General features: G+C 32.7%; 1 protein-coding gene across 1 annotated transcript; it reads left to right on the top strand.

The window, feature by feature from the left end:
• Window positions 1–239: 239 nt before the first annotated feature.
• LOC117342425 (uncharacterized protein CFAP97D1-like) lies at window positions 240–11,839 on the top strand. The gene is made up of 5 exons (XM_033904583.1): window positions 240–415; window positions 2,671–2,751; window positions 6,270–6,388; window positions 7,817–8,006; window positions 8,373–11,839. The coding sequence occupies exons 1-5, from the start codon at window positions 323–325 to the stop codon at window positions 8,553–8,555; spliced, it is 666 nt and encodes a 221-aa protein (XP_033760474.1). The 5' UTR covers window positions 240–322; the 3' UTR covers window positions 8,556–11,839.
• Window positions 11,840–12,099: the final 260 nt, after the last annotated feature.

The raw sequence follows: 12,099 nt of genomic DNA, 5'->3' as shown, positions 1-12,099 counted from the left end.
TCGAGTACGAGTTACTTCCCGCGCTTTCAAGCGTCTGGTTGATAAAGACGCGCACCTGTCAATTATCAATGTAATTATTTTATTTCATGTTCATAATTTTCTAAAGGTACTATTTTCTTATCAAATATACATGATGGTATTGTCCATGATATTTTGTTGTTTTTTAACGAACCCTTCAGAAGATCATTCGTTCGAGTTTACTGATTTCCCTTTGTTGTTATGGAGATACGGCTTCGTCACGTGACCAGCAACCTCGAGACTCTATTGATAAAACTACCGCTATTGTAGTGCTTGTAGTTTATGGACGTTATAGACACTCAGGATGCATAGAAGTTATCAATCCATCCTCCCTACCCACAATAAACTTCTTCAAAAGAAGTGGGATGATACATACTACAATGAACATCGAAGAAAGGTAAGTTTTATGAACCATTTAAGTGGTCTCCTGGTAGGTTAACCGTCAGTCGAGTGAGAGTTCCACTTGGGTATAGATTTAATCTGTAGGGCTAATCTTGAACTGATCGATATCTAACTACCGTATAAACTGATTTATATACAGAATGGATTATTAAGATATCGCCATGCACTTCGTATATTAATAAAGTTTTATTCTATAAGGTAGATGTTCTGAATGGAATTATTATTTTGATATTGTTCAACGTGCTGGAGTGTAAACAGATCCAAAGATTTGTGATTTATGTTTGGATTTGGATATGATCAAAGATTTTTGTTATCCTGTTGTTATAACAATACAATTTACATTATCATTTAATGGATTTCTTAGCTATCAAATTACACTTAAATAGTATATATAATTATACCAGCAATTTTTATCAATGACGGCATATTAATTTGGGTTTTCATAGGGAAACTCACTAATATAAGTTTTAATTCATTCTTGATTTGAATCACCATATATATTTATTTTAGGGTTTTCATAGGGTATTAATGAGATTTAAACTAGGTATTTTAGACCATAATTAAATTTACAAATGTTAAATGGTCACTTAAATTACCAGTAAATTCAAACCAGATATACTATAATGTATGGTCACAAATAAAAAGCTAATGGTGATCTTATCTGATACCATATATAGGCCTATATGTATATATAGTACAGAAAGCATTGGCTGTGAAAAGCTCAAATTAAAAATGAAGATACTGCTAGATTCCTAAAAAGCAAATGTTTACGATCACTATTTTTGAGTATTTACGAACACAGGAAATTGACTTGTAAAATGTTTTCTGTACATCACAAGAATAATATTCAGAGTGAATTATTCATAACTTCAAATTATCATCACATCCTCCCCATGGCAAAATTACTTTCATCCTGTTCAACAGTGTATTTTATAGTCAGGTGATGAAAGATAAGTCTTTGCATAAATCAATATCACGGTATTTCCATGGGCATAATACTTCTTACACTGACAGTATGTATTAGACTACCAACAATATTTGAAGCAGAATTGAATAAATAAATAATAAAAGATAATTGAAATATTCACTGGAGCATGGGCATGCTTTAAGCATTTCATGTATGAAGTTTTAACACTTTAGATCTTTTAATGTTGCAAGAGGTGTATCAATGAAGCTCATGTAGACTGTTTTAATTTGTAGATACATAATTAATGGCATATGATATTGTACATAGTGTCATTAGGTCCGTATAGGAGTTCAACAAAGTTTATTTTTAATACGTTACTTAATAGTCATACCAGCTAATAATGAGATCTGATCTGAGCTACCAGGTATATTAAAATATTGGTTCCCGAACTTCATAATTTTGTCTTCCAGTTAGAATTTGAAATCTATAGGTTACCTTCATGAATAATAAGTTACCTCTTCACCGATCACAGTGATTGCAGCCACTGGAATTTAAATGATCAACTCTTCTTAATACTTACCAAATACTAAAAATATGGTTAAAATTTAAATTTGCTTGTGTTGAAAATGGAAACTAGCTACCATATACATTGTATCATATTGCATGACTTATCTGTGTTTAGTTAACAGCAGTATGAATGTTGTTCTTATCTATTATCTAAATAAAAGTATTAACTTTTGTCTGAGGTTTTGACTACGTACATATATTTTCAATTTTTCTAAAACAGCCAAATATTTTTATCTTGATAATTATCGATAACCTCTGTATTTTAGACATTAGACACTTGTGTTCACGTAAGACCCAACTTTGTAAATGGTTAATGTTTGTATTTACCTCTGTATACCATATTTTACAGCCCTTAATTGGAAATAAGCCCCCGGCCCTGCTGTGCCCCCCCCCCCCCCCCCCATATTTTTCACAGTTCAAGCCAATTCTAGACAATAAGTCCACCAGTTTTTTCTGATAAAAACAATCTTTTCTATGAAAAATAAAACAATCTTTTCTATGAAAAATAAAACAATCTTTTTACATAATGAAAAACAGCTTAATTCCATTGTAAAACAATCTGATGATATTTTTTTGATAGTCCAAAAATCTGTCTAAACAGTACATGTTACTATCAGGTCTTGATGCGTAAATGCTAGGGACCAAACTGATTGCAGTAATTTTAAAAGGTATAAAAGTTGTAGTGTTAAATGGTTATGGGAACATGTTGATATTCTAATAAAGGAAGTAATATAAGGACCTCATTTTTCATCAGTATTTTTTATTATTATTTTCAGGTCAGAACAGCACATTCCATGGTGGATACAAAGGCCCCACCAACATACATGCATCTCCACTTGAAATTGAAGAAATTACAGGTAATTATTTTGAAATGTATAAGAAATTGTCACTGTCACTTCACAGGGTTATCCAGCGGTTGCTAGTGAAAGATATATCAATCTCACACATTGGGGTAAATACAGCTGGCCCGCGCTATATGAGTTGGTACTCACAATAGCCTAGCATCATCATTTTATGTTGAGTAACTATGTTATAAATGATGAGGTGATCATATTTTGATACACATTCCAAGGAGCATTGTAGATGATGCAATGAAAAACTTAAATAAAAGATTTGCTTGCAAGTATGTCTGAAAAGTAATCAAATATATATGGGTCTGTTCCGAGAACAAAGCTAGATATCTCAACCCAAGTGTAATGGTTTGGCTGGCCAGCACTCGGCAAGCCTCATGTTGATTGACCAAACTCTTACACTGGTCGAGATATCCCTGTCAACAGAACAGGAGTCAGGTCCTGACATATACAGGAAATTACTGCACTGTTTTTTTTTACATTACCCTCACTAATTATCAAACACGGAGCAAATAATATTGGGACAGATGTCAAAATTAAAGCAATAACTTGAACGTCACACGAAGTCAAAGTGTGATAAACAGAGAATGACAAGCAGTTCTTGTCTATCTGTTTACACTGTTACTAACTGGTGGGATAGCCAGAGTTTCCCCCGGGCCCTGACACTGGTACTAACTGGTGGGATAGCCCGAGTTTCCCCCGGGCCCTAACACTGGTACTAACTGGTGGGATAGCCCGAGTTTCCCCGGGCCCTGACACTGGTACTAACTGGTGGGAAAGCCAGAGTTTCCCCCGGGCCCTGACACTGGTACTAACTGGTGGGAAAGCCCGAGTTTCCTCTGGCCCTGACACCATGTCTGGTGCAGGAGCCTGGTGTACATTTATATACCCTGGTAACTAACCACCCTACTTTCATCAAAGCAGAAATTGTAAACACCACTAATTCTTATTGATTGTAAAAGTATATAACTCAGTAGGGAATTAGATTGATAAACAGTTTATACATGAATAGATTTCTAACGAACATATCAATATAGATTTCTCATTAAATGTACAGTAACACAGGTGGGATTTGAAACATGTCAGGAACTGGTAAATGGGATACATATCTGATCAATAACTGTTTATGGTGTCCATTATTTACCTGTTATTGATTAGGAGGAATTGGTGATTATATCATTCATAATTTGTTGATGGAAGTTTTATGGCTTTTTTTTTTGTTTTTTTGTTTACATTTGTACATATGGATTCACTATGACAATATATAACAGCAATATATTTGTATTTGTTAATTCATCAATCGGGTAAAAACACTTTTAGATAATAAATAAATAAATAGATTGGGTAGTGTCATAAAAATACTAAAAATACCATTCCTTGTTTATTAAGAATTTGTGATAACAACAACAATATAAAAATAAATCTTATATCAAACTAAATACCTTACATTTTTAAAACTGTGTTTAACAACATATTATTTACCCAACCAAACACTGTTGTCAGGCAGGGTTTGTTTGACCAAAAACATAAACCGTTTTTTGTTTCAACTTGAGAAAAGTTAATAATGAGTACAAAGAAGGTCATTATAACTACCCAGTCTGTAAAATGTAGACTCATTCAGGGTATACAGGCTTGTCAATAGATCAATTGTAGGTGTATTTCTTCACACGAGGCCATAACAAATCCACCTTTCTTCACCTATACATGGAGACAAGTGCCTTTCACTAACAAAATAATGCAGAACAGACAGGTTTATGTTAAAATAAGAAAGCATGGTCAGCTTTAGATAGTTTCAAAACGTTTTGATTCTTTTTGTTATATACTTTAATTTACATTGAAATTGAAAATTCATGCATTTTTTTTCAATTACCGCCGTAGTTTACATTCGATAAAAGAATTTTTCCTACAAATTGGTATGATATTGAATTTATTTTAAATTTTGATCAAAGGATGAAAAACACAAATTTACATTAAGAACAGGGAATTAATAAAATTGAAAAGGCTTAATTTGAATTAAGTAAATTGAAGGTGAAGAAAAAAACATGGTTGATATTTAGGCTTGAGACTCAGAATCTTGACTGTTGTTCATTAGTGTTAAATTACAGTTCCATCAACTGTATTTACAGACATTTTGAGAAATTGAATGTATAAAGCTTCCCAGGCTTTCAAATATATGCATATCTTTGGATTTAAATGTCTGATCCCCCACAAAGGGTCTGTAAACCCCGTTTACACAAGTCACTTACAGTATACATCCAGTATACATCATAGGTACAGTGATCACAGTTACATTAAACCTGCTGATATTGAATTTAAATCCCTGTTTAGGAAAATAAAGACATTGTTTGTTTTCCACGTGCCCCCTTCACATATATATTTACTTGACATAGTCAGATGATGTGTGTGTTCGTTAATTTACTGACAATTTGCCATTATGGCCTGATTTCTCAGTAGCAGGTCAGATTTGTTAGACTAAAGAATCCCTAGCTATCTGGCATTTCATTTAAAAGAAAATTTATGAACCTTATCTGTCTTGTGCTATGTTATTCAATGCCAGACCAATATAAGAACTTAGTAGTTTAAGTTGATGAAATCTTAGAATATAGATGACATGATATTTCACTGGTAAAAATACTCTTATGATAAATGAGAATATTTTTTTTCTGTAAGTGTATCTTATAATAACTTATACAGAAGGTCTTGCTGATGGAAAATATATTTCAAAAGAGGTTGGAAAATATTTAAAATCTTGTTTAAAAAAAACATTTTTTCAAAACCATTTCCAAAATTTATTGAAATGATCGAATTACATATAATATAGACTGATCTTGTAGAATTAGTTTATTTGAATGATTGTGGGCTTTAAAAAGTCTAGTCAAACTAGAATCCCTCAGCTACATGTACATTACAGTGACGATGAACAAACCATTTCAAAAAGCAATTTCACATACTCATTGATATTGATTTTAACAACTTAAGTCGTCTTTTTTAATGGAAAATAGGACCATGTACGGATATGCCTGAAGATACACTTGTACTAGAAACTAGTTTTAATCCCATACAAAATTCAATAACACAATTCAAATTCATTGGATTTAAAAAAAAATATCATGTGTTTGGATTTTTCTACCTTTCTGATGAGAGATTTAAAAATAGGAACTTCTGATTTAATCTGAAGATTATACGTTGTATAGAGCTATACATATTAATGTGTTTAAAGTTTGGTCTTATCTCCAATTCTGATGATTTAAATGTGTTTTTTAATATACTTAATAAAATTAAGTGGATAGGTAAATGACTAGATGTCATTTAAATCTTCCTTTTCATTGATATCACTCTTATGAAATATGACTTGAATTAGGTGAAATAACCTATACTGAATAAAATTAAAAGATGCCAATTACTATGTAACATATTTACAGTCATATCAGTCAGAATATATAGTTGTCATGATTAGAAAGTTTCACTTTTAGTATGTAGATCTAATTATTTTTAGATTATAACTGGCTATTTTCTTGTTGTAGCTAGAGGAGGAGAGACTGGCAACTATTGAAAGGGACAACAGGATCTTATTAGAAAAGATGTCCTATGTAATGAGGACACAAGGACGGGTAGACAATAGAAATAATTATGAATATAAAAGGTGAGTAAATAACTAATATTCACAATGTAGGGGAGCAAACAATTATCAATAATTATACCCCCGCAACAAAGTTAGGGGGGGTATACTGGAATCAGGTTGTCTGTCCGTCCGTCCATCCGTCCGTCTGTCTGTAGACGCATTTTGTCCGGACAACTACTCCTAAACCGATGGGCCAATTCCGATGAAACTTCACACAAGTATTAATGATCATGTGTAGATGTGCATGCCACTTTCTTTTTCTCAAAATTATGGTTGCTATGGCAACTGGTCACTATAAACAGGTTTTCCGATAAGAACCATAACTTTAAGTTTGTCCGGACAACTCCTCCTAAACTAAATGGTTAATTTCAATGAAACTTCACACAAATATAGAGGACCATGTGTAGATGTGCATGCCACTTTCTTTTCTTTCAAAATTATGGTTGCTATGGCAACTGGTCACTATATTGCTGGGTTATCTTAGTTAGCCTCTAATTAAGAGTTCCAATTCATCATTGACTCGTGCAGATTGCGGGGGTATTAGTCAGCCATCCTGGCGACAGTTCTAGTTTGATATTGGGTGATAATGAATAAGGGAGACAACCTAGGCCTATCACAAGATAACCTGGATAATAAACCTTGTTTTGTGATAATAAACCAGGGAGGCAACTCTATATATTGACAACCCTAACATAAGATATTGGATGAGACCAGGGAGACAACCCTAAAACAAGATATCAGGTGATAATAAGCAAGGGAGACAACCCTTACACAATATAATGGGTGATAATAAACAAGGGAGACAACCCTTACACAATATAACGGGTGATAATAAACAAGGGAGACAACCCTTACACAAGATAACGGGTAATAATAAACAAGGGAGACAACCCTTACACAAGATAACGGGTAATAATATACAAGGGAGACAACCCTTACACAAGATAACGGGTAATAATATACAAGGGAGACAACCCTTACACAAGATAACGGGCGATAATAAACAAGGGAGAAAACCCTTACACAAGATAACGGGTAATAATAAACAAGGGAGACAACCCTTACACAAGATAACGGGCGATAATAAACAAGGGAGACAACCCTTACACAAGATAACGGGTAATAATAAACAAGGGAGACAACCCTTACACAAGATAACGGGCGATAATAAACAAGGGAGACAACCCTTACACAAGATTACGGGTGATAATAAACAAGGGAGACAACCCATACACAAGATAATGGGTGATAATAAACAAGGGGCAGTGATAGATTCTTTCATAGGCTACTTTCTGAGTTCACATTATAGTAAGGTACTTGGAGGAAAAATATTTTTGCAACTTGGATCATGTTTGATATGATTACCAGAAAAAAAAACTTCATGTCTAAGAAAAAACATTTGCCTTTTCCTTTGAGTTGGAAATTATGATTTCCTGATTTGTTTTTCAGTTTAAATCGTGAGAAGCGTCAACGTGAGTTGCTGCGTGTGACAAAGGAAAACCAGAATATCCTCTCAAGAATCACAAGTCGGGAGCCTGAATACAGTGTGCAGCGATGGAACACGCAGTGGGAGGACAACCAGAAGTTCATGGACAACATTGCCCACTTCCCCAAAGACTGGTGGTTGGCACAGCGCCAGGTATGTACTCAGTAATCCAGTGTGTTGTTGTTCAAGTCACAGGTATTCAGAAGTCGACTGTTAAAGGGCAAATTGTAATTTCCTCCGATTGTTTGTTTTCTATATCAGGCTTCATACATTTACTTACATACGAATGCATCTAACCATTTTCTGATACAATTATCATCCATTCATCAAAATTTTTCCAACTTGCACACAGAGGTGTAATTTTTGGTTCTAATTAAATATATTCATTTTAATTATTTGAGACAATTTTTTTCTTTTTATCTTTTTCTAATTAAGGATCCAAATGACATTGAACTCAGTAGTGCAATTACACCATGAAGATATGGATGTCAATTCTGATGTTATCGCTTTCATTTGTAGGACAATGGAAGACAGAGAACAGGAGGACAATCTCGAGACAAGACAACAGTTTCGAAGAGAGCATCTTCCTCTCAATCCAAATCTGAAAAAACTAAGTCACCAGAGCCTAAAGTTCAGAAGAAGGAGGAAGACGAAAAAGAGCAACAGGAAACAAAGAGAGAGGTTGAGCAAGAGGAAGAATAAATCAATCAAATCACCTCATTAATTCTTCTGTCACTTAACATTGGGACCCAGCTGGGGTTAATTCTGACACAAAAAATCACGCTTATATTGCAAAATATGTAAGTACTTACTAGGAAGGCATTGTTTGTCAGTTAGACGTTTGTTTAACCGATAGGTCTAGAAAGACTGAAACTTTTCCTGAAGGTAAACCTGGATAATAAGAAAGATGGCATGCCCTGTTCCGTGGGTCCCAATTCATTTAACTGCCACCTGTATTCCTCAACGATAGTGATATTCCTGATCTTCATCCCGTCCAGGATCAGGACTGTTGTGTTAGGTACTGCTATTGTCAGCATGTGTGTATTGAGGCATGTTCGGAATGTGTGCAGCTATAATGCATCGTATGCATGATGATCATTAACTTTTAGCACATAAATAGTTTGCTGGTTTGAACTGTCACCTATTTCAATAAATTTGGAAACTAAATATAAGAATGTATAAATGTTCTTATATTTGTTTTCACATGCCTAATAACTTTAATAGTGTCATTACTACAATATTTACACTATATTACTCTTTCACTTCACTGGCCTGACTTATTCCGACAAACTTCCGTCACATTTATAAATTAACTTTTATTTGTATTTATGATGTACTCATATATGCACTTTATGTGAATTAGCTGCTTTATTTTTATGAAATCACAATGAGCTTGGAAATTTTCACAAATCTTTTACCTCAAAAAATATCAGTATTCCTGTGAAAATTGTAATCTCGTGGCATATATTAATTCAGAGCATGGTTGTTCATTTAGTCAATGTGCAAACCTGATACGACCAAGGCCTAAAGACAAAAAAATACATATCAGGCCTGAAGATATACAGTCTAAATACGAGTGACAGTGTAGTAATTGCACAATATAAATCCTACAATATAACTATCAAATCTATCTGACTGAATCCCTGTTCTGATTATCGTACTATAATCAGAAAAATCAATACTTTTATATACCATATTGGATTGTTACATTGTTAGATAAGTTAGAAGTTTGTTTTTGTTTGATTGAATTTCACTTGCATTAATTTTTTATGGTGAATTTTAAACTGAAATTTTTATTTTGAGTAATTTTTCAATATTGACAATTTTGGATTATATGTGCCAGGTAAATCGTTTTTATATATGTACACAATTATTGTAACTATTTAGTCTGATTATTTTGTCAAGCAATAACGTTTATATCTGGTCACTAAGTGTCATAATGTTGAGTTTGATGGTAATGAAGTTTTTGTATCAAACTGTCTTATACGTATAGACAGTAGAAATTTGAATTTCTTGTTATGATGCCGGGATTCACTTCCTAAATAACTTATAGACCAGACAGTAAAACGCCATTGATTAATCTTGGCGAATTTTTGTTGTTTTTTCTCTCAAAAGTAACAAAACTTGAAAATATTAAAAATACGACATCAGATATGCCAAGCATAAATTTTTCCATTTTCAAATTAAAACTACTACATTATAACAGATATTATCTTAGGTTGTAAGGTGAACAACACTTGAAATATTGTTGAATATATATATATACATGTTATTGCTCATAGGAAAAGGGTATCACTTGCATAATGACAGATACTAATCGAAGGGAGACAACTAATGTATCGCTTACTGTGATATTCTGTGTTTAGAAAGCTTTAACTGCTTCAGTATACCCGGTTATTATGATTTTGGTTTTGTTTAAATGTAATTTCATTGTTTTGTGATAATGTAATTCTTGTTATGAACATATATTGTTCTTGTGATGTGTTGGATCCCCCGATTACTGTCATACAGAAAGGGTTAGACAGATCGGGCTAACTAGACAGGTTACTGACTAGACAATGGTCAATATATTAATACAAAACTAGAATTATTATAATCTGACAGTCTGAAATAGTTAGTTTCTAATTTTTATAGCACTTTTTTTACTTTTTTATAACCATTTTACTTGACATTTTTACCTGTGATGATTGGGAGGGATATGAAGATGTTTAATTTAGTTCATTCTTTATAAGTATAAACTGGTGAAACACAATTAAAGGAACTCATTAAGATAAAATTCCCTAATGGCAGATTTATTGTTTCAAAATTTTGCTGTCGGTGTGGTAATTCAATATCAACAGACAAAAGGTTGATTTCATTATAAGAATGATTTTATATCAAGTTTATGTAGTTGACCATTTCATGACCAAATAAGAAATTTAATAGGTTGTGAATTTCTCAAATCTTCTAACTTTCCATTTTATTTCTCATTAGGTTCATAAGAAACTTCTGACCAATTTTATTGAATATGCTAGATGTGTGTATTTTTTTTGCATTTGATATAGGACAAACTTTTGAGTAGAGGCAAGTTATTTGTTTCAAATATTAATGCATATAATTATGTTGATAAATTGTATATAAGTATAATGATACTTATTATATATATCACCACAATGACAGCTGTGATTTACACAGTGTTAAAGATCATGTGTATAATTATCGCTCTGTACTAATACTTCATACCTACCTGACTTAGTAACAGTTACCTCTCCATAAAACCCCATACATGTATAGAAATCACTTTTCAAGCACGCCCATCCATTATGCCAAGGGATGGGCCAATTAGATAAAAAATAAAAAAAATAAGTATCTTTTAAGATGGAATGACCGTATGGTCAAATACATTATTTTGTTCAGAAATATAAAAAAAAATCTTTGATTAACTATATATCATACATTCAAATGAACTTGCAGTAAGAAAAGAACCTTCAGAATTCCAAAATAGGATTTCAGTTTTTGAAAGGACTGAAAAAGAAATTCTTCAGTTCACCATTCTGAAAACTAAATCTAGTGTCAGCTTGGATAAACAATTTCAAGCTGGAATTTTTGAAAGAGATACACAATATCTTCCTGTTGTTTAAATATGGGAGTCTATACATTTATAGTTTTCAAAAGGAGAATAATATTATACCCACAATTGTAACTTGCTCAAGCACTCTTCAGTATTGTGTTACTGTATATTAAATCTGTAGAAGTTCTGTGATATGGAGTTGTCTTTCCTTGACATAATGTATGTAAATTGAAGTCCCTACAGTACGTAACTTCATGTGCTTATGTTTAGATATTTATATTAATGCTGTATAGAGCCGAGTACCTGGAGAATAACAATACAGAAAGTGTTTGTTGTATGGTATTATATATACAGAGCATATATATATGAATTGTATATGACTCTCCTATTAGTGTACAAACTTTTAAAGCAATAAAATTACAAAGTAAAAAAAAATCATTCTTGTTATGTTTTACTTATGGAATTATGAATGATGTTATTGACATGTATTGATGGATGTTAAAGATGGGTTTGTCCAGCAGAAAAGACAAAAAAATTTAATGTTTAACAAAAATGTTGATGCTGCCCCCGAAAAAGTAACAGAAAACAGAAAAGTAACGGAAAAGTAACACCTATGTCCTGCTTCCGAATCTATCACACTCGAGCTCGAGACAGTCAATTACATTATTTTTTAGCTATTTTTTCTGGTGAAATGCA

Source organism: Pecten maximus, chromosome 14 (genome assembly GCF_902652985.1).
Source record: "Pecten maximus chromosome 14, xPecMax1.1, whole genome shotgun sequence".
NCBI classification, from domain to species: Eukaryota; Metazoa; Mollusca; class Bivalvia; order Pectinida; family Pectinidae; genus Pecten; species Pecten maximus.
Note: the sequence above shows the minus strand (reverse complement) of the source record. Positions and strands in the feature narration are given on the sequence as shown.

What these genes read in the sequence shown, in the direction of transcription:
- LOC117342425 (XM_033904583.1), top strand. Translation starts at nt 323, where the DNA reads ATGCATAGAAGTTATCAATCCATCCTCCCTACCCACAATAAACTTCTT. An exon ending in TGAAATTGAAGAAATTACAG is followed by an intron (nt 2,752 to 6,269) that starts GTAATTATTTTG and finishes TTCTTGTTGTAG; the next exon opens with CTAGAGGAGGAGAGACTGGC. An exon ending in GGTGGTTGGCACAGCGCCAG is followed by an intron (nt 8,007 to 8,372) that starts GTATGTACTCAG and finishes TTTCATTTGTAG; the next exon opens with GACAATGGAAGACAGAGAAC.